This window comes from Vipera ursinii (assembly GCF_947247035.1).
Source record: "Vipera ursinii genome assembly, chromosome: 6".
NCBI lineage: Eukaryota > Metazoa > Chordata > Lepidosauria > Squamata > Viperidae > Vipera > Vipera ursinii.
The window spans coordinates 7,962,771-7,985,319 of record NC_139515.1 but is presented as its reverse complement, the minus strand read 5'-3'; the positions used below and the strand labels follow the sequence as shown (position 1 = coordinate 7,985,319).

General features: G+C 44.9%; 2 protein-coding genes across 2 annotated transcripts; both read left to right on the top strand.

The window, feature by feature from the left end:
• Positions 1-890: 890 nt before the first annotated feature.
• Positions 891-1,663, top strand: LOC310642095 (histone H2A, sperm-like; the record flags this gene model as incomplete). Its single annotated transcript, XM_083365516.1, has 1 exon — positions 891-1,663. One exon carries the CDS (start codon positions 891-893, stop codon positions 1,338-1,340), a length of 450 nt encoding a protein of 149 aa, XP_083221642.1. The 3' UTR covers positions 1,341-1,663.
• Positions 1,664-10,107: 8,444 nt separating this feature from the next.
• RASSF8 (Ras association domain family member 8) lies at positions 10,108-20,035 on the top strand. Its single transcript, XM_083365180.1, has 4 exons — positions 10,108-10,292; positions 14,026-14,912; positions 16,821-16,965; positions 19,160-20,035. Exons 1-4 carry the CDS (start codon positions 10,190-10,192, stop codon positions 19,279-19,281), a joined length of 1,257 nt encoding a protein of 418 aa, XP_083221306.1. The 5' UTR covers positions 10,108-10,189; the 3' UTR covers positions 19,282-20,035.
• Positions 20,036-22,549: the final 2,514 nt, after the last annotated feature.

Genomic DNA, 22,549 nt, shown 5'->3' with positions numbered 1-22,549 from the left:
ATGTGATATGGTGGACACTTCACAGTGGCTTGTTTTACTGTCCAATTTTTTTTTTTTGTACCTTACTGGTGTTGCGAGTCACGACCTCTCCACAATCAGAAATGGTTGGAGAGGCAAAGGAAGCACAAAGGAGGAGATTTCAGCCCCCTTTTCTTTCTTTTTTTTATTGAAAAGTTTTACAGTACATTTTATTTTTAACAAAACAAAACAAAACCCCTCCCAACCCCCTCCCCTCTTCCCAACCCTCCCCAACACCTCCCTCCCTCCCCCTCCCCGACTTCCCAGAGCTAAATACAAGGTGTAAAAGTAGAAACAATCATAATCTACCATATGCAAACAACAATAAACTATTAAATCTATCGCACTTTAACTCTTATAAAATAACTACAAGCAATATAAGTATCACATCAATACTTATTCAAATGCTAAATGAAACTTTTTAGTCCCATATTTATTCTGGATGTAATCAATCCATTTTTTCCACTCCGCAATATATCTCTGTTGCGAATGGTCAACCCCCTTTTCTTCAGCCAGGGCCTGTCTACCTTCAGCCTGGATAACAATGCCCTGGGCATCCTATTTGCTACGCTCTGGCCTATCAGCATCCTCGTTGCTAGTCCTTAATGACGTCATAAAAGGGCTCTGGTAAATGATGCATGGATTTTTATTTTTTCTCCTGCTAGCCCTCCAAATGATAGCTTAACCTGGAAGGCTAGGAAAATCCAAAGGCTGGAAGATCAAAACAAGACAAGAGGGCAGAAGGGCAAAATCAAGCTCAAAAGAAAGACCACCTGCAGACGAAACACCGAGCAGCGAGACAAGCACAAAAACCGTCGCAAACCACGCAGTGGGGGAAGACTTCAGGGTGGGGTGCCAAGCAGGAGTGGAACATGTCTGACGATCAGTGTGATTCCGAGAGCTTTGAAGATCTTGAACCAGAAGCATCTTGCAGAAGAGGGCGGAGGAAGCCGAAAACCTCCCGTTCTTGTCGGGCAGGATTGATCTTCCCAGTCAGCCGGATCGACCGATTCCTTCGGAAAGGAGATTACGCCGAGCGCATAGGGTCGGGAGCCTCCGTCTACATGGCCGCGGTGCTTCAGTACCTGACGTGTGATTTGGTGGACATTGCCGGAAACATTGCGATAGGGTCCCATCGGCGTCGGATTGCTCCCGGCCATTTGCATCAAGCGGTCAGTGGCGATTCTGAACTCCAGCTTCTGTTTGGAGGGGTCGTGACTCAGGAGAAGAACTGTCCAAGAAACTCACCTGCTACCTCTTCCAGAAAGGGGAAGAAATCGAGCAAAGGAGGCCTACGAGCTCCGGATGCCATTGTGGCGTAAACGGAAGGCAGTGCCATTTATCCAGACATGGAGTGAAAGCTTTACTATCCAACGGGGCGCAGAAATAAAAGCTGCTCTGAAGATGGGCTCATGGTGGTGTGAATATCTTTATTTCCACCCAGGTGAATTGGGATGGAGCAGACCAAGAAGGTGCCCCTTTGCTGGGTGTTTTACCTCAGGGTGGAGACCTTGGTGCTCTCTGAGCTTGGTGGTGTTCTTGCAGATGTTTCATCACCCAACTAGGTCACATCATCAGGGCTAGAAGGGAATGGGATTAGGAGGGAGGAGGAGGAGGAGGAGAAAAGAAAAAATAAAGAAAGAAAGAGGAGGAGGAGGAGGAGGAGGAGGAGGAGGAGGAAGGAGAAAGAGAAGAAGGACAACAACTGTGGGAGGTCCTTGGTGTTCTGAACTTGGTTTTCCTGCAGACTTTGCCTGACCCAACTAGGTCACATCATCAGGGCTAGAAGGGAATGGGATTAGGAGGGAGGAGGAGGAGGAGGAGAAAAGAAGAAAGAAAGAAAAAGAAAGAAAGAAAGAAAAGAAAGAAAGAAAGAAAGAAAGAAAGAAGAGAAGGAGGAGGGAGAAGAAGAAGAAGAAGAAGAAGAAGAAGAAGAAGAAGAAGAAGAAGAAGAAGAAGAAGAAGAAGAAGAAGAAGAAGAAGAAGAAGAAGAAGAAGAAGAAGAAATTGGAAGGGACCTTGGAGGTCATCTAGTCCAAACCCCTGCTCAGGCAGGAAACCCTATACCATTTCAGGCAAATGGTTGTCCAGTCTCTTCTTAAAAACTTCCAGTGTTGGAGCATTCACCACTTATGGAGGCAGGTTGTTCCACTGGTTCATTGTTCTAACTGTCAGGAAGTTTCTCCTTAGTTCTAGGTTGCTTCTCTCCTTGACTAGTTTCCATCCATTGCTTCTTGTCCTGCTTTCAGGTGCTTTGGAGAATAGCTTGACTCCTTCTTTGTGGCAGCCCCTGAGATATTGGAACACTGCTACCATGTCACCCCTCACCCTTCTCTTCGTTAAACTTCACATACCCAATTCCAGCAACTGTTCCCTATATGTTTTAGCCTCCAGCCCCCTAATCATCTTTGTTGCTCTTCTCTGTACCCTTTCTAGAGTCTCGACATCTTTTTTACATCGTGGTGACCAAAACTGGATGCAGTATTCCAGGTGTGGCCTTACCAAAGCATTGTAAAGTAGTATTAGTACTTCACTTGATCTTGATTCTATCCCTCTGTTATTTGTGCCACAGTTCTTCAGAATTCAGCACATCATTATCTTTCTCCTTGTGTCCTGGCCACTTTTTACAGAGGCACGATTGAGAGCATTTTAACAAACTGCATCACTGTCTGGTTTGGTGGCGGCAGAGCCTCTGATAGAAAGTCCATACAGAGAGTGGTAAGGACAGCCGAGAAGACCATAAGAATTTCGCTGCCTGGTATTCAGGATGCTGCTTATAAGCGCTCATATGTGCTTAGAGCTCAAAGCATCGTTAGAGACCCCTCACAACAACTTTAGTGTCTGTTTCTGTTGCTCCTCTCTGGGAGGAGGTTTTGAAGTATTTGTAGCAGGACTACCCGATTCTGTAATAGCTTTGTTCCCTTTGCCATCTGTCTGGTAAACTCGCAAGATTCTTTTTTCTCACTATGCGCATGTATACATAATCTGAACTAGACTGGGTTGTTTCTCTGTGTCATATAATATATGTGGGCGTACACATAATTCTGTAATTATTTTTGTCATATTTATGTAGTGTATATCGGAGATGGTGACCCTTTGAGAGCTGAATGCAGTGAAATTTCACTTTAATGCATGCTGATTAGTATACATTCAAAGGGACAATAAAGTACTCTATTCTATTCTAATCAGGGATGTGGTGGTTCAGTGGGTTAGGACGCTGAGCTTGTCGATCAGAAGGTCGGCATTTTGGCGGGTTGAATCCCGAGTGCCGCGTAACAGAGTGAGTGCCTGTTACTCGTCCCAGCTTCTGCCAACCTAGCAGTTCGAAAGCACATAAAAATGCAAGTAGAAAAATAGGGACCACTCCGGTGGGAAGGTAACAGCGTTCCATGTGCCTTTGGCATCTAGTCATGCCGGCCACATGACCATGGAGACATCCTTGGACAAGCGCTGGCTCTTCGGCTTTGAAACGGAAACGACTAGCACGCATGTGCGGGGTAACCTTTACCTCTATTCTATTCTATTCTATTCTACTCTATTCTACTCTACTCTACTCTACTCTACCCTACCCTACCCTACCCTACCCTACCCTACCCTACTCTACTCTACTCTACTCTACTCTACTCTACTCTACTCTACTCTACTCTATTCAATTCTATTCTATTCTATTCTATTCTATTCTATTCTATTCTATTCTATTCTATTCTATTCTATTCTATTCTATTCTATTCTATTCTTCTTCAGTTGCCCTGCAAAGGTGAGACCTTATTTTAACACACACATCCCATCCATGTCTTATTCTTCCTGGATTAAGCTGGAAGGCTTCAAACCCTTTAAGCCTAAGAGTGGCATGTGAAGGAATAGAATTAAATGGGCCACCACCTGTTCCATTAATCTTTTCCCTCATTCTCTTGAAATCATTTGATTGTAAAAGTAGGCATGTTGTCAGGATACCAGCCGGGCAACTTTTGAACCCATCGAAAAATCAATGACGTGGAAGAGCTGATAATAGCAAAGGTGGTCCTCGACCTACAAACCCCAACTGAGCCCAAGTTTTATGTTGCTAAGCGAAACATTGGCTAAGGTGAGTTTTGCCCCACTTTCTTGCAACAGTTGTTAAGTGAAACCTTTCCAGTGGTTAAATTAGTCACCCGGTTGTTAAGTCAATGTGGCTTCCTCATCGATTGTGCTTGGTCAGAAGGTCGCAAAAGGGGATCGCGTGATTCCGGGACACTTTGACCGTCGTAACTGTGAGTCAAGTTTCCAAGTATTTGGATTTTGATCACATGACCACAGGGATGCTGCAACGGTTGTTTAGTGTGAAAAACGATCCTAAGTCACTTTTCTTCAGTACCATGGTAACTTCACACAGTCACTAAGTGATTGGTCATAAGCCTAGGGCTGACTGCCTGCAAAGGTTTCTAGGATGTAGTTCCCAAGCAGTTAGGTAGATCTTAGGCTTTTCCTGCCTTGTTAAAATTCTGCATACTTCAATATTTACACAGTTGTGAGATTCCTGAGCTGGGTTTTGTACAGTTGCCAAACGGGGTCTGGGACCACTTTATCTGGTGCTCTCAAAGGTTATCCACAAGAGACGAAATGGATTAATTTATGGCTGGAAGCAAAATATTTTTTTTAAAAAAAGACATTTTTAAGTCTTTTAAGAGAGAGAGCTAGACGAAAATGGAGGAAAAGCCCCTAGTGTAGAGATCCACCTACATTTTGTCCCGGGTTAAGTTGCAGATCTCGGAAGAAGGTGACCAAATAAAAAAGGAGGAATTCTCTAGCTTGTAAAAAAAAAAAATCAATTATAAAGAATAGAATGGACTGGGAACAGAACAGAATAACAGAGTCAGAAGGGAGCTTGGAGGTCATCTAGTCCAACCCCCTGCTCAGGCAGGAAATCCTACTCCATTTTAGACAAATAGCTGTCCAATCTCTTCTTTAAAAACTTCCACCATTAAAAACGGTGGAAAAGCGGAGTATTTTTGCACACATTGGTGGGAAGGAAGAGTGAGAGAGAGAGAGAAATAGAAAAAAAACAACAGTGCAAAGGGGGGGGGGGAATTGAGATTCAAGCAAGCCGGCAGTGTGCTTTTGGTTAAAACACCCATTCCCTTCAAATTTGGATATTCTTTTATTTAACAACTTTAACGCGAACGCTTTATTCCCCTTGGTACTCTCGAGGTTTAGCTGCCATTTCAACTGGCACGATTTGGAATAAAAGAAATAAAATTATTTATGGGGATTGAGGTGGTGCAAGTAAGTTACATATAACACGGCACTGTTATAGGTTAGTGCATATAATGTAACAGTGTTATATTTTGCACAGAAAGACGCAGTATGTGTGAATCAGTGCTGTGGATAGCAGTTTTCAATGATGGGGTAAGTCTTACGGGAGTCTAGTGCTTTATCTGCTTTATGTCAACAACATTCTCGTTTTCCTACAGAGTAAAATGATACTTATTTAATACAGATAGTTCTTGACATGGTTTAGTGACCATTCAAAGTTACAGTGGGACTGAAAAAAGGGACTTACAGTTGGTTTTTTACACTTACACCCATTGCAGCATCCCCCTGGTCACATGATCAGAATTCAGAGGCTTGGCAACTGGCTTGTGCGTTCGACGGTTGCAGTGCCCCAGAGTCATGTGATCAGTTTTTGAGAACTTCCTACGAGCAAAGTCAATGGGGAAGCCAGATTCAATTCCAACAACCGTGTCAACTGAGTGCAGTGATTTCCCCTTAACAACTGTGGCAAAAAGATGAGGCAAAACTCACGTCACAAATGTCAACACTTAGCAAGAGAAATTTTGAGCTCAATTGCAGGCGTAAGTCGGACACGACCTGTAAATGAATTGAGTAACAGAAATGCATGGTTGTTGTTTTTTCCCTTGCTCACTTGGAAGCAAAATAGGCCACGAAAGCAGGAAGACATATAAAAATGGGCTTTTTTTATGCAGGACCAAGGTTGCAGTCGACAAAATTGCGAAGCAATGTATGCAACAGGAGCAAGTCCGTGGTGAAATTTCAATGCCTCTTTGTTTTATTTTTCAATTTTCTTCACCATTCCGTGTGTGTGTGTGTGTGTGTGTGTGTGTGTGTGTGTGTGTACGCAATAATGATTAGAGAGGATACGTAGATGTATTGATGCATTCTTATGGTTTTATTGTTTGGAAGTTGGAACTTAACCTTTCAGCATATACACTGTAAGGATTAATAAATGAATTGCATAATAGATTATGATCTGTTTGTTTTTATTAAGAAATGTGTTACCACCATCGTTTGAATAAAAGAATAAATAGGTTTGCTTGTCCTCTTTCCAAGAGCCCTTTGCAAAAGGAATAAAGAGTATTCAGACTAGCAGAAAATAATGCAGCCTGCCATTTTCATCACCGGTAAAAATATCTGACAAGAGTCACCCCATTGTCACACTTTATTATCTTTTAAATCAAGCATCATCCTATGACATACACAGACAGACACTTATTAGGGGAATGAGTCATTGCCATCCAGAAATTGAATTCCTGTTGCTCAAATGTATTTCTAAAAAAGCTAATTTGTGGCTGCTACCCAGAGAACTATTTTAGATTTAACCAAAAGATCCTGGGGGGGGGGGTGGACTGGACCACAATACCAACCTCTCTATACAGCTATTCCTCGACTTACCATCACAATTCAGGCCAAAATTTCTGTGGCTAAGCGAAACATTGGCTGAGTGAGCTTTGCCACATTTTACGACCTTCTTTGCCACCGTTGTTAAATGAATCCCTGCAATTCTTAGTTTAGTAACCCGGTCCTTAAGTGAATCGGGATTTCCCCCACTGACTTTGCACCTCAGGAAATCGCCAAAGGGGATCACGTGAACCCCCCCCCCCGGGACTCTGTGACCATCACAAACAGGAGACCGTTTTCCAAGGCTCTGAATTTTGGTCTTGTGACACCGGGGATTGCTGCAAGGGTCGTAAGTGTGGAACACAGTTGTAAGTCAGTTTTTTCCAGTGCTACGGGCAGTTGCGGACAACTCTTAAATCAGGCTTAAGTGTAATGGATTGTGCACCTGAAGCAGCAGAGGAAGAAGATTTTTGCCAACTCAGCTTTCCCAGAAAGAGACCCAGATTAAGAATCAATGCAGTCCCAAGATGGATGGAGAAACGAAGGAAGAGCGTCATACTCTAGAACAGGGGTCTCCAATCCCTGGACCATGGACCGGCAGTGGTCCACGGCATGCCAGAAACTGGGCCGTGCAAACAAGCTAAGCCACATCTGTGAGATGGAGGCAGCAGCAAAAACCCTTCCGATCCACGGACAAACCTCTTTCCATGGAGCTGGTCCCTGGCGCCCAAAAGGTTGGGGTCCACCGTCCTAGAACATCTCAGGAAATATCTAGTAGCTTACAAAGTGATAGCTTTAATTTGGCAAGATTCTGTCTGTCGTATAAGCAAATAAAGCATTGGAATTGATGGGAGTTCACTGGGATAGGATGACTCCTCCACAGCAGTTCATAGCTTATATTAGTGATGGCGAACCTTTTAGAGACCGAATGCCCAAACTGCAACCCCAAACCCACTTATGTATCGTCAGGTGCCAGTTGGGCGTGGCCCATTGAGTGGGCGTGGCTGCAGTGGTAAGGGCAGAAAGGGTGGGACTAAAAAGTTCAACCAATCAATTCAACTTTGCGAGATCTTTTTTTTTTCCTGCAAGAAGTTGAAATTGATTGGTTGAACTTTTTTTTTTTGGCACACGGTGGCGGAAAGCGAAAAGGTTTTATAAAACCCAGCTGAAGGCCTACTAGGACTGGGGCGATGGTGCACGTGCCCACAGAGAGGGCTTTGCATGCCACCTTTGGCACGCGTGCCATAGGTTCACCACCACGGGCTTATATCTATAGTAATGCAGATCACCGCTTTAGTCTGGCAAGATTCTGTCTGTAGGTGAACAACAATAAAGACACGAATGAGAAGTAACTACACGTGTCATTCTTGATTCTTGGGGACTGAGAGGTAGTGCTATTTACTTATGTCTTCTACCACCGCTGCTGCTGATGGTCACTGCTTGTAAACCCTGTTTTGAATCTTAAGTCCCTGCAGTTGAAATTTTAAGGCCCCTATTTTGAACCTTTGTAGTCTGGAAAAGCTCTGAATAAAAATCCCCAGGCGCCAAACTTTTGACACTTCCGTGTGTTGTTGGTTGATCAAAGTCTCTTGAGGACTTGGGTTGGTGTTCCTGTTGCTGCTTCCTCACTACTTGGAAGAAAAAAGGGTAAAATATAAATCTGTACAATGAGCAGGGTCCTTTTTGAGCTCGTAATAACGGAATGATTCCCCTCCGTTTTCTGCGTTATCGCTCTCTGGGCTTTACAATGGCATGAGACACTGGCAGCTATGCTCCATTGGCTTTTGCCTTGAATGCTTGTTAACATCGTTGAAATGACTCCTAGTATTTGTAAGGTCAGTTGAATTAACTTACAATTGTTACCTTTCTAACTGTTCATTAGTGACCGTTCGATGTTACAGTGGAACTGGAAAAAGCGACTTGTGGCTGTTTTTCACACTTTACGACCGTTGCAGCATCACGTGTTGAAAATTCAGATACTTGGCAACTGACTCATATTTATGACGGTCGCAGCGTCCCCTTTTGCAACCTGACAAGCAAAGCCAGATTCACTCAACAGCCGTGTTGCTAACTTAACAACTGCAGTGATTCACTTAACAACCGTTGCAAGAAAAGTCGTAAAATGGGGCAAAATTCGCTTAAGTGTCTTGCTTAGCAACAGAAATTTGGGGCTCTGTTGTGGTCGTAAGTCGAAGACTTACCTATATTTTGCTACCGTGTTTCCCCAAAAGTAAGACCCAACTGGAAAATAAGCCCTAAGCCTGATTTTTTTCAGGATGCTTAAAATATAAGCTCCACCCCCCCCCCAAAATAAGCCCCAGTTAAGATGGTCAGCCAGACGGACACATTTAGTACCGTATTTACCAGAATATGAGCCCTAACTGGAAAATAAGCCCTAAGCCATCTCTTGGAGCAAAAAATTAATATAAGATTCTGTCTAATTTTCGTGAAAACACAGTAATATGTTACATCAAGACTTCGCCTTTTTAAATACACTGCTAATACGTTACAACAAGACTTACAACACCTAGAAAGCTCTGTTGCTGTTTTTACTTATCTTCACCATAGTTAAAGCTTTTTCCAAGTGCTAATGGCGGTTCTATTATAACCACCACTGCAATAATAAAATCGTATGCCAAGAGAACTAATTTCTAGTAATTTTCTTTGTAATAACAATCTCTGGCTACAATCTGAACTCGGATGGGGGGGGGGAGAATATCTAAAGCGACAGGAAGGGCTGCTTTTAATGAGGAACACGTTGCAACATATCCTAATTTTAAAGCAATGTTTGTTTCTTGAATTTCGAGTAAGAGGAATGTCAGCTCAATCCAATTCTTTAAAAAAAAAAGCTAATAATGGATCCAGTGTGCTTTGGTGGAATGTGTGGTCTTTTTTAAATACAGATAGTCCTCAACTTACAACAGTCAATTTAGTGACCATTCAAAGTTACAGCAGCACTGGGGAAAAAAGACCATTTTTCACACTTACGGCCATTGCAGCATCCCCGTGGTCACGTAATGAAAATTCACACGCTTGGCGACTGACTCGTATTTACGACGGTTGCAGGGGGGGTGTCACATGATTCCCTTTTGCCACCTCCTGACCAGCAAAGTCAAGGGGGGAAGCCAGATTCACTTAGCAACCGTGTGACTAGCGTAACAACTGGAGGGATTCACTTAACAGCTGTCACAAGAAAGGTCGTAAAGTGGGGCAAAACCCAGCCAGTGTTTCACTTAGCAACAGAAATGTTGGGCTCCGCTGTGGTCGTGAGTTGAGGACCGCCTGCAATCTGCTTTCTTGAAAAATTGTTTTTTTGCATTCGCATTGCGATTTTTAAAGGCACAAAATTGTACGGGGGAGGAAAAAACACTTCGGGCCTTAAAAATCCTGCAACTGGTTTCTTGGACTTAATTTAAATGATAGCCCTTTAACTCACCCACCCAATCGTCTTTTCCAGATAATAATTCCCCAGCATGTTGGCGCTCCCAGACATAGCTGTAAACATGACCTGATTTCTTGAGGACTATATGCATGGCCGTCGGGTGATCTGCGGACCATGGAGCTGAAGGTGTGGGTCGACGGAGTCCAAAGGATTGTTTGTGGAGTCACAGAAGTTACAACTTGTCAGGAAGTGGTTATAGCGCTTGCCCAGGCTATAGGTGAGTATGCAGTCCTGATATTTATGCAGGAGGTTGAGTGGGAAGGGCTTATCCTTCATTCTGTTGGATCGTTGGATCTGTCCTGACCAAACTGGTAATATGATCAGTGTACATCCTAACTGCTGATGTTACCTAGCTGGGTCATGAAATGTCTGCAAGAAAACCACCATCCTCCAGAGAGTACCAAAGACCACCACCTCCTCCTCTTCCCCCCTCCTCTTCTTTTTTCTTCTTCCTTCTCCTCCTCCTCCTCCTCCTCCTCCTCTTCCCTGCTAACTGCCCTCCTTTCTAACACTGATGATGTTTCCTAGTTGGGTCATGAAATGTCTGCAATAAAACAACCATGCTCAGAGACCCCAAGGACCCCACAGTTCAAATCTTTAAGCAAACTCCCCCCCTCCCTTCTAGCACTGATGATGTTCCCTAGTTGGGCCATGAAACATCTGTAAGAAGACCACCAAGCTCAAAGAGCACCGACCCCACAGTCATCTCCTCCTCCTCCTCCTCCTCCTCCTCCTCCTCCTCCTCCTCCTCCTCCTCCTCCTTCCTCCTCTTCTCCCTTCTAGCACTGATGATGTTCCCTAGTTGGGCCATGAAACATCTGCAAGAAGACCACCAAGCTCAAAGAGCACCAAGGACCCCACAGTCGTCATCTCCTCCTCCTCCTCCTCCTCCTTCTTCCTCCTCCTCTTCTCCCTTCTAGCACTGATGATGTTCCCTAGTTGGGCCATGAAACATCTGCAAGAAGACCACCAAGCTCAAAGAGCACCAAGGACCCCACAGTCATCATCTCCTCCTCCTCCTCCTCCTCCTTCCTCCTCCTTCCTCATCCTCTTCTCCCTTCTAGCACTGATGATGTTCCCTAGTTGGGTCTGAAACGCCTGCAAGAAGACCACCAAGCTCAGAGAGCACCAAGGACCCCCCCCCCCCACAGTTCAACCCTGAGCTACAAATATTCTCTTCTAAAGTTAGTGAGATTTCAGATTACGACTCAGGTACAATAAGGATAGTTGTTTACACAAAGGAGAGTAACAGTTGTAGATCAGATGTGGTAAATGACTTCACTGTGTGCTTATGGAGATATCCCAAGAGACAGAACATGTTATCCCGCCTCCAGTTAGATTTCCCTTTTGAATTGGACAGCCGCTCTTAGATCGGTCCCCAAGCTCAATGGGATAGATAAAATACTTTGAATTTCAACCATGTTGATCTTGAAAAGCCCTACTTCTAAGCCAGTGGCATTGGGCTCAGAACGGCATCAAAGCTCCCTCGTGTTGGAACAGCTGTTTCGGATCCAACACAAGTCGCTTTTGAGCTGGTAAAGTTCTAAATTCGAAACGTTTCACTCCGTATTCTTGGAACCCGAGTCTAGCCCTCCCTACATTTTAACGATAAACATATTGGGACTTGCAAGACTTGGAAGGTCTGAAGGTTTGGCTTCATGTGTCCAGGACATAACTTAAGTCCAATCTACTCTGATCAATGAGACTGAGGGCCTCGCTAAGCGGGAGATAATTCCTCTTAATTGCAGGAGATTTTGGAGAAATCTAAACTTTTCTCAACTATATTTGGATGATTTAGTAGCCAGGAGAGCTCTTGCCTGGAACATTTGACAGCTAGATATAGTTAGTCCTCAACTTACAACAGTTTGTTTCACGACACTTAGGACCTTTTGCAGCTATCCCCGTAGTCACATGATCAAAATTCGGATGCTTGGTGACCGACTCACATTTGCGGTGGGGTCATGTGATTCCGTTTTGTGACCTCCTTGAGAAGCAAAGTCCGTGGGGAGGCTGGATTCACTTAACAATGGTGTGACTAATTTAACAACCAGAGGGATTCACTTAACAAACGTGGCAAGAAAGGTCGTGAAATGGGGCAGAACTTACTTAACACATGTCTCACTCAGCAACATGAATTTGGGGCTCTGTTGTGGTTGTAAGTCGAGGAAGGCCTGTAGCGGAGGGAGCATTGAGGTTTTCTCATCTTGGCTGCTTCAGAACACAGTTGCATTCTGGGGTTTCCAGAGCAGTAGTAGTATGATAGTTGCCTCTCTCTCAACTGGCCTGTATTAAGTTTCCAGTCCCTGGATCCATAAAGATGCCAATTGTAAGCACCTGGGTGGTTTTAATACTGCTGCCAGTCTTCTAGGCCAGGGGTCCCCAACCCCTGGTCTGTGGACCGGTACTGGGCCGCAGCATGCCAGCAACCAGGCCACACAAACAAACAAAGCCCCATCTGCGGGATGCGGGCAGCACACAAAACCACGCACTCTCCGGTCCGTGGAAAAACCTCTCACCACGGAACCAGTCCCTGGTGCCCAAAGGTTTGGGGGCCTCTGTGCTAGGCAGCTCAGATTTGCTAACACTTGGTCAGTCCAGATCAAGAAATAAACCTCAACAAAGACTAAAAACTACTTTTGTTAACATAAAGGTAAAGGTAAAGGTTCCCCCGCACATGCGTGCTAGTCGTTTCCGACTCTAGGGGCCGGTGCTCATCTCCGTTTCAAAGCCGAAGAGCCAGCGCTTGTCCGTGGACGTCTCCGTGGTCATGTGGCCAGCATGACTAGACGTCAAAGGCGCATGGAACGCTGTTACCTTCCCACCGTAGTGGTCCCTATTTTTCTACTTGCATTTTTACATGCTTTCGAACTGCTAGGTTGGCAGAAGCTGGGACAAGTAACAAGCGCTCCCTCTGTTACACGGCACTCGGGATTTGACCCGCCAAACTGCCGACCTTCAGATCGACAAGCTCAGCGTCCTAACCCGCTGAGCCACCGCGTCCCTTTTTGTTAACATAGACTAGTAAAAAAAAAATCTTGCAGGCCCGATTCTGCTTTACTTCCTCCATTTCTTATGTGGGTTTTTGATTTAAAGGTTTAATTCAGTTCAAGCTAAAAAAAAATTTGATGGAGTTTCATTATCAAAAACTACTGCGCCGATGCAGTAGTTTCTTCGTGTTATGAAGTGACTTTTATACATGCCTCTTCGATAACTTTTGTAGATGCGGCTTGTTCATTTGCTAAGTGGTGGTGCTCGTGTAAATTGGGGTTAAATTATCATAAGCTACTTCTACCAGTGCATTAAGTAATTTCTTAATATTAGGAAGTGGCTTTCCGTACTACTTTTGATGATGTGGCTTGCTAGTTTGCAAATTGGTGGGGCTAATGTAGGTTCCATTAAGTTATCACAAACTACTTTAACCAGTGCAGTAAATAGTTTGATTATCTAACTTTTAAAATTGGTGTCTGGAGCTCTTGTGGTGCACCTCTGCCCTCTGCTGGCTCATTCCTATCATTGCAATTACAGTTAGTCCTTGACGTATGACCACAATTGAGCCCAAAATTTGTGTTGCTAAGGGAGACAATTTGTTAAGGGAATTTTTTGCCCCATTTTACAACCTTTCTTGCCACCCTTGTTAAGTGGATCGCCGTAGTTGTTAAGTTAGTAACACGGTTGTTAAATTAATCTGGCTTCCCCGTTGACTCTGCTGGGGATCACATGACCCAGGGACACTGCAACGGTCATAAATGTGAGTCAGTTGCCAAGCATCTGAATTTTGATCACGGGATGACCACGGGATGCTGCAGTGGCCGTATGTGTGAAAAACGGCCATAAGGCACTTTTTTCGGCGCCGTTGTAACTTAAAACGGTCAGTAAATGAACTGTTACAAGTCAAGGGCTACCTGTGTGTCCATGCTCTTCTTTCTTTCTTTCTCTCTTTCTTTTTTTAGGTCGTACCGGAAGATATACCTTGATAGAAAAATGGAGAGATACAGAAAGACATTTAGCACCTCACGAAAACCCTATCATTTCTTTGAACAAGTGGGGGCAGTACGCAAGCGACGTGCAACTCGTCTTGCGACGTACCGGGCCATCGCTTAGCGAGCGGCCGACTTCGGACAGCGTGGCTCGGATCCCAGAAAGGACTTTGTACCGACAGAGCCTCCCTCCCTTGGCCAAGCTCCGGCCTCAGAACGACAAGTCGATTAAAAGGAGAGAGCCCAAACGTAAATCCTTGACTTTCACCGGCGGCGCCAAAGGATTAATGGACATTTTTGGGAAGAGCAAAGAACATGAGTTCAAGCAGAAAGTCCTCCACTGCAAGACCACGGCGGATGAGTTGAAAAAGCTGGTGCATCTCCAGACGGAGAAGTTGCAGTCGGTGGAGAAACAGCTGGACACGAACGAGGCCGAGATCAGGTATTGGGAGCAGAAGTTCAGCTTCAGCCTGGAGGACGAAATCCTCAAACTGGAGCAGAAGATCAAGCGGAATGAGGTGGAGATCGAGGAGGAGGAATTTTGGGAGAACGAGCTCCAGATTGAGCAGGAAAACGAGAAGCAACTGAAGGAGCAGTTGCAGGAGATCCGGCAGAGGATTTTGGACTGTGAAAGCAAGCTGAAGGACTACGTGGTCCAGATCCACCACATGGAAAGCGGCTTGGAAGCGGAAAAGCTGCAACGGGAAGTCCAGGAGGCCAAAGTCAACGAAGAAGAAGTCAGGGAGAAGATCGACAAAGTCAGAGGAGAACTTGACCTCCACGGCCAACAAAGTCTCCGCCTGGAGAACGGCATCAAAGCTGTGGAAAGGTCTCTGGGACAAGCGGCCAAGCGGTTACAGGTAGGATCCATTTTCTCTGTCTCCAGAGATTTTATTAGTCGATCAAAATATGAAATACAAAAATACAAAGAAAAATGAAGATGAGGGGAAAATTAAGGGAGAAAGGGGGAAAGAGATGGGGGGGGAAGCATAAAGGGGAAAAGAAAAAGACAGCCATTGGCCTCCAACTCCTTTTGGCGCAGTAAAGGTAAAGGTAAAGGTTCCCCCGCACATGCGTGCTAGTCGTTTCCGACTCTAGGGGCCGGTTCTCATCTCCGTTTCAAAGCCGAAGAGCCAGCGCTTGTCCGAGGACGTCTCCATGGTCATGTGGCCGGCATGACTAGACACTAAAGACACACGGAACGCAGTTACCTTCCCACCGTAGCGGTCCCTATTTTTCTGCTTGCATTTTTACGTGCTTTCGAACTGCTAGGTTGGCAGAAGCTGGGACGAGTAACAGGCGCTCGCTCTGGTGCAGTAGAATAAGGTAATAACATAAAACCTCGACTTTTTACTTGTATATAATACTGTACATACTTTTTTTAAAATAACATTTTATTAGTTTTCTAAGATTACAATTCATAGGTACTTAGTAAACAACGTGTTGTCTGAGTCCATTTGTTTTTCTAAACAATCTCTACCCCATTTTTCCAGCCATTGGTAAAATACACCCCACACTTGGAAATATTCTGTGTCTCCCTTTTCTTTAATCTTCAGGGTAAGTCTATCCATTTCTGCAAAGTCCCAACATTTCCTTAATTATCTCTTCTTCGGATGGTGTTTCCTTAATTTTCCCAATACTGAGCAAATGCAATTCTTGCTGCTGTTAATACGTGTAACATTAAGTAGACGCTTTCTTTGTCGTATTTCCCTGATAGTATACCTAGTAAAAATACCATACAGACTAACCTTTTCTATAACAACTAGCCTATCTAATCCACCAAACCCAAAAGGATCACTTTTGTGTCAATAATCCTTGTCTCGTAATAGGAAAGTCATGCTAAGGCTCCACGTGTTGTGGTCAGTCGGCTGCCAGCAGTCAGAGGAGGAGGAGGAGGAGGAGGAGGAGGAGACTGGGTCAACTTGTGGTCCAGAAGGCTCTGATGAGGAAGCAGAGTCAGAACCGCCTGTCTGTGCCCAGGCGGAGAGGCAGCTGTTTTCGGGACCTGAGCTGAGCGAGGGGGAGGAACAAATGGGGTCCGTCCCAGATGGGTGTGGAGAGGAGAGAAGAGCAATGGAAGACAATAAGCCGAGTCTTAAGGAAAAAGGAGACCTAGAGTAGTGATGGCGAACCTTTTAGAGACCGAGTGCCCAAACTGCAACCCAAAACCCACTTATGTATTGTCGGGTGCCGGGTGGGCATGGCCCATTGGGTGGGCGTGGTAACGGCAGACTGGGTGGGACTAAAAAGTTCAAATCAATTCCAACTTTGCGAGATCTTTTTTTTCCCCCGCGAGAAGTTGAAATTGATGTTTAGGGGGTTGGAGGCTAAAACGTACGAAGAACGGTTACAGGAATTGGGTCTATCCAGCCTAGTCTAATGAAAAGAAGGACTGGGGGGGGGGGAAGAGCATGAAAGCAACCTTACAACATTGGAGGGGCTCCGACAAAGACAAAGGGGGGGGCGTCAAAACTATTTTCCAAAGCACCAAAAGGCAAGACGAGAAACAACGGTTGGAAAGTAACCAACTTGGGAGAGAAGCAACGTAGAACTAAGGAGGAATTTCCTAAGAAATGGCAGGGCAATCCGTCAAGGGAACAGCTGGCCGCCAGAAGTTGTGGGTGCTCCATCGCTGGAGGCTCTTAAGGAAAGACTGGACAGCCCTCGTCTCCTGCCAGAGCAAGGGGGCTGGACTAGATGGCCTCCAAAGTCCCATCCAACTCCCTTACTGCTAACTGGATCTGTCTTAACTTTCTTCTCCTTCTTAGGAAAGAGAACAAGAACTGGAGCAGCTGACGAAAGAACTGCGTCAAGTCAACCTCCAACAGTTCATCCAACAGACGGGGACCAAAGTCACGGTGCTTCCGGCTGAACCCATTGAATTGGAGGCTTCGCACCCAGAGCTTGAGAAAGGTACTTTTGAGATGGCCGCATGCTCTCCTGCCCCCCCCCTTCCTAAAATAGGTCTTAAGGGGGATCCGTTGAAAGTTCACCATTGGTCTTTTGAGGGTTGGGCAAAAAAGCTTGGAGAGATGTGGACAGGTTCAACTGATTTGCACACAAGCAAGAAGCCCTTCCTTTGTAAATGAGGGTGGGGGGGGGAGAGAAGATAGTTACGTTAGGTCAGGAGTGTCCAACCTTGGAAATACCTATGGACTTCAAATCCCAGGATTCCCCAACCAGCAAGGGTTTAAAGTTGCCAAGGTTGGATCTCCTTGCATTAGGAGTAGTGAGACAAGCTGGTGAGACAAGAGACGGTTGACCCAGCCTTCCATCCTTCCCAGGTTGGTAAAATGAAGACCCTGATTGTCGGGGGCAAGATGGTGACTCTGTAAACCACTTAGAGTGGGTTGTAAAAGCATTGTGAAGCGGTATATAAGTCTTAAGTGCTGTTCTATTCTATTCTATTTCTATTCTATTCTATTCTATTCTTCTATGGCTATGCCATGCCAGTCTATTCCATTCTGTTCCATAATTATGCTATTCTATTCTATTCCATTTTCTATTCTATTCTATTCTATTCTATTCTATTCTATTCTATTCTATTCTATTCTATTCTATTCTATTCTATTCTATTCTATTCTATTCCATTTTCCTGGTGGCATAGGGATCAGAATGCAGTATTGCCGGCTGACTCTGCCCACTGCCAGCAGTTCGATCCTAACTGGGTCAAGGTTGACTCAGTTTTCCATCCTTCCGAGGTCAATAAAAACAAGATCCAGATTGTTAAGGGCAAGATGCTGACTCTGTAAACTGCTTAGAGAGGGCTGTAAAGGACTATGAAGCAGTATATGTCTATTGCTATTGCTACCTACCCTACCTTTTGCCTTTCCTTTCCTTGCCTTTCCTTCCCCTCCCCTTCCCCTTCCCTTCCCATCTTTCCTTTCCTCCCTTTCGCTTTTTCTTCGTACCGAACTGTGGTGGCACTGTGGTTAGAGTGCAATATTCCAGGCTAATTCTGCCCACTGCCGGCAGTTTGATCCTGACCGACTCAAGGTGGACTCAGCCTTCCATCCTTCCGTGGTCGGTAAAACGAGGACCCAGATTGTTGGGGGCAACGTGCTGACTCTGTAAACCGCCTAGAGAGGGCTGCAAAGCACTGTGAAATGGTACATAAGTCTATTACTATTTCTTCGGTTGCGTCTCTCATGAGGGTACAGTACAGTCCTTGACTTATAACCACAACCTAGTCTTCAACGTACGACCACAATGGAGTCTGAAATTTCTGTGGCTAAATGAGACATTGGTTAAGTGAGTTTTGTCCCATTTCACGGTCTTTCTTGCCACAGTGGTTAAGTGGATTTCTGCAATTGTTAAATTAGTAACGCAGTTGTTAAGTGAATCTGGCTTCCCCATTGTCAGAAGGTTACAAAAGGGATCATGTGACCCCAGGACGCTGCAACTGTCATAAATAGGAACCAGTTGTGGAGCATCCGAATTTTGATCACGTGACCCTGGGGATGCCGCAACAGACGTCAGTGTGAGAAACGGCCATAAGTCACTTTTTCCAGTGCCGTTATAACTTCAGTCACTAAATGGACGGCTGTAAGTCGAGGAGCACCTGTCCTGAGAGGTGGGTGATAAGATTAATGACGGAGCTGAACATGGATGGAGACACTCATTCCTCCATCGGTTCTTCCACCCTTAGGGATTTGCAATCCACATTTAGACGGTGTTCTGTTCCAGCCTACAACCGGCCCTGTTTGTGTGTCAGGGACAACCCCTTTTTTTCTTTTTACACTCGATAGGCTGGACAAACCCAACCCAAATTTATTTACAGTTCAAACAGTTCTCTGCTCTGCTCTGCTGGATTGCCTTCTGCTTCTAGCGTCTCTGAACAGATTCAGCTGTGACTCTTCTGAGTCCGACACCTCGTACTCACACAGCTGAGCCTCATGAGGAAAAACGACTGGAGGGGCCAGGCTGAGAGTCCTGCAGTGCATCAGAGCCTCCCTCTGACACCAAAGGCTCTCCAAACCCCTCCTCCACCTCAGAATCATCGGACTCAGCTGCTAGGAGCACAGGCTGACACTGAATCACAACAGGCGGGACCTGTTAAGATAGCCATGTTCAAAGATGTCATACTAACCTAGTTCTTCTCCCACAGAACCCGTCTTTCAGACCAGCTCCCTCAAACGCCCGAGTTCCTCCAGGCAGCTTCCCAGCAACCTCCGGATCTTGCAGAACCCGCTGTCCTCTGGTTTCAACCCCGAGGGCATTTATGTATAACAGCCTGAAGTTCTTCAGGAAAGGACTTTTCAAGATACCAAGGACCACACAGCCCGTTTCCTCCTGTTGGATTTCTTCTCCCTGTGACCTGTGGAGAAAGGAGGAGACCCAATGTGGCTTTCTAAAACTGTCACACAGGGGCATGTCATTGCCTGATTTTTAATCCGATTTGCAACAAACATGGAGTCCTGCGCTGGGCGCTGATTACGATGAAAAAGTAACCGAACGGTGGAGGCCGTTGCTTCCAGAACAGCCATGTGAAAATAGCTTTCTTTCTTTTGTTTTGTTTTAAACATTATTACTGCTATTTCTGAAACATTTGGATAAATATTTCTTGGCAGGCATCCATGGCTGATCAGAGTCCCCCCCCTCCCCGCTCCCCCCCAAAATACTCACTCTCTATGCCAGGAGTGGGGAACGATAGCCCTTTTATGACTTGTGGACTTCAACTCCCAGGGTTTCTGAGCCAACATGGCTGTCTTAGGAATTCTGGGAGTTGAAGTCTCATAGCTGTCTCAGGAATTCTAGGAGTTGAAGTCCACAGGTCATAATCGTTCCCTACCTCTGCTCTATGCAGTTGGATTGGGGATTAATTTATTCCATTTTAATTGAAGAACATGTGAATGTGGGCACATCCTTTCTAGTTGCAGGTCTTGCTTTAAAGCAGGCCTTGCATTACCCCCATCCATGGCCGTTGCTATCTAAGATGCCATTTTCAATTAAGTTGTCCCTCTGTCCTTCTGTACTCTTGTGTAGCAACACTTTACACCAGGGGTCATCAAACTTGGCCCTTTTAGGACTTGTGGACTTCAACTCCCAGAATTCCTCAGCCAGGCACGCCAGGAATTCTGGGAGTTGAAGTCCACAAGTCCTAAAAGGGCCACGTTTGAAGACCCCTGCTTTACATTATGTTTTGATAAGAGCTTATTAGACCTTCCTCAACCCGTTGCTACTTGGGGATGTGGTGATGAAGCTGCAACTCAGGGTGAGGGATATTAAAGAAAAGGCAAACATATAGCCTTACCCAGTTACTACTAGGTTGCAAGCTTTAGTATGTTTCATAATTGTTCATGCTAGGAATGTCCACTCCTGTAAGGTGGCCGAAAGAGAGTTGAAGGACAAAAGTTGGATAAAGTTCCATTTTAGGTCAGGTTGTAACTTGGGTTTTGCCGTTAATGATGCCATGCCTGCAGCGTGAAAGGTGTGTTTGTGTACGTGTGTAGGTGCGTAAGGGAGAGAGAGAGAGAGAGAGTCTACACAGGTATGAATGAATGTCTGTGACGATCAAAACAATGTGGTGTACCATCACCACAAAGAGTCACAACATCCAAACGTGTTGAAGCTTAAAAGAAAAAGAGTTTTGAAGTTTGTTTTGTGGTAGGTTTTCTTGTGTTACGGCCATTGTGGGATTCCCCCCCCCTTTTTTTTTAATAGCCAATGGATTTTTTCCCCACTTATAAAGATCCCTGGGCCTGAAACTCCACATTGTAAAGATAGATTTTAGCATTTCAAGACCTCCTAGTTAGCGTTTTATGATAATGAAGTTTATATTTAAGATATTTTGCCATAAGGAATATGCCTATCAAAGAACAAAATACTATATCTCCTGCCCAATGTCTTGCCAAAGGAATTTCTCACTGTTTATTTTATTTTATTTTTACCACTACAGTGTTCTTGTATTAAAGCCAGGACAGGCACAATCATCCATTATAGTGTGGATTTGTGCCACTTACAATTTATGGGGTAGTTGGCCAGCCACTTAACAACCTATTTTTTTGCAATAACCAGGTCCATCAGTCCAGTTTGGTTTGGGCTGTATATAATATTCATGAAAAATGCTCAGGCCATGAGATATGAAATAGTTGGACAGCTCCACCCTAATGCCTTGCCATATGTGTATGTATGTAGATCTTTGGTCATTCGGGTTTTTTCCCATGTAGAATTGGAGGTATCAGGGCAACGTTTCGACGAAATCTCATCCGTCATCCTCAGGCTGGTGACTTCAGCTTCGTTCTTCTGGAAGTAGTGTGTGATAGTGGCTGTTTTTTTCTTCTTTTTTAAACTGCCAGAGGGGTTGTGTTCTGTGGGTGGAGGCTTTGCTGTGTTCTGATGGGGTGGAGGTGTGCTCTGATTGGGTGGGGGCTTAGCTGTGTTCTGATGGGCTGTGAGTGTGTTTTGAATGGGGGCTGTGTTCTGATTGGGTGGGGATGTGTTTTGAGTGGATGGGTTGGTCTCAGCTGCCAGCCTTAGACCTGAACTGGTGAGTTGTGAAGAAGAAAAAACAGCCACTATCACACACTTCTCCCAGAAGAACACACACACACACATTTGAAGCTAGTACACATAAAAACGATGAACTCTGGGATATAAGAGAAAATTCTTTATTGCTGAGCTTTCGTCAACAAGCTGTTGACATCATCAGAGCAAGGGCTGAATGATAAGGGAGTCAGTACAAGTATATGCCAGTTATAATCAAATTGTGGAATGTGGGTGTGGCTTGTTCGTGACAAGCTCGCTTGTTTATAATTACAGTGGTTCCGGCTTTGCTGGAAAAGGCCGGTCTCTGGTTGATTTTTAAAAGTCGTGCCTTGTTTGCGGTCGTCGCAGGCTTGATTCTGCTGTGGAAGGGAAGAATCAAGAATTAACCATGCGACAACCGCACGCAAGGGAATGAGACGACCTCCTTGACTCTACTTCGAATGAAGAGCCTGTCAGCCAGTGCATGACTACACGCGGCGCGACGAGACTTACGCGCCTAACAGCTGATACGCACCAAGCAGCTGCTAGGCGCGACTTTTAAAAATCAACCAGAGACCGGCCTTTTCCAGCAAAGCCGGAACCACTGTGATTATAAACGAGCGAGCTTGTCATGAACAGGCCACACCCACATTCCACAATTTGAACATTATAACTGCCATGTAAGTCTATGTACTGACTCCCTTATCATTCAGCCCTTGCGCTGTTTGCAAAATTATTTCAGTTCAGGATGTGACGATGCAAAAAGATTCTGAAGAAATGATCATTTATTTAAATAGAAGCACATTTATTTCTAACATAGCTTGTCACCCAATTGCTACCCAAAATAATAGAATAGGTTTACAGAAGAAGAATGCATGTCCCAGAAAAAATAGGAATAAGCACGTCAATCACAGTTCGTGGTAAGTTGTTTTAGCCATTAGATCTCTGACGATTTTAAGTATTATGTCAAGCAGAACACAAGACTATATTTTGAGTATTTCCGGACGTTTCCGCATCGCTGAGTATTATC

Coding starts and splice junctions, on each gene's coding strand:
- RASSF8 (XM_083365180.1), top strand. CDS start 10,190: ATGGAGCTGAAGGTGTGGGTCGACGGAGTCCAAAGGATTGTTTGTGGA. Junction 10,293..14,025: donor AGCGCTTGCCCAGGCTATAG/GTGAGTATGCAG, acceptor TTCTTTTTTTAG/GTCGTACCGGAAGATATACC. Junction 14,913..16,820: donor AAGCGGCCAAGCGGTTACAG/GTAGGATCCATT, acceptor TCTCCTTCTTAG/GAAAGAGAACAAGAACTGGA.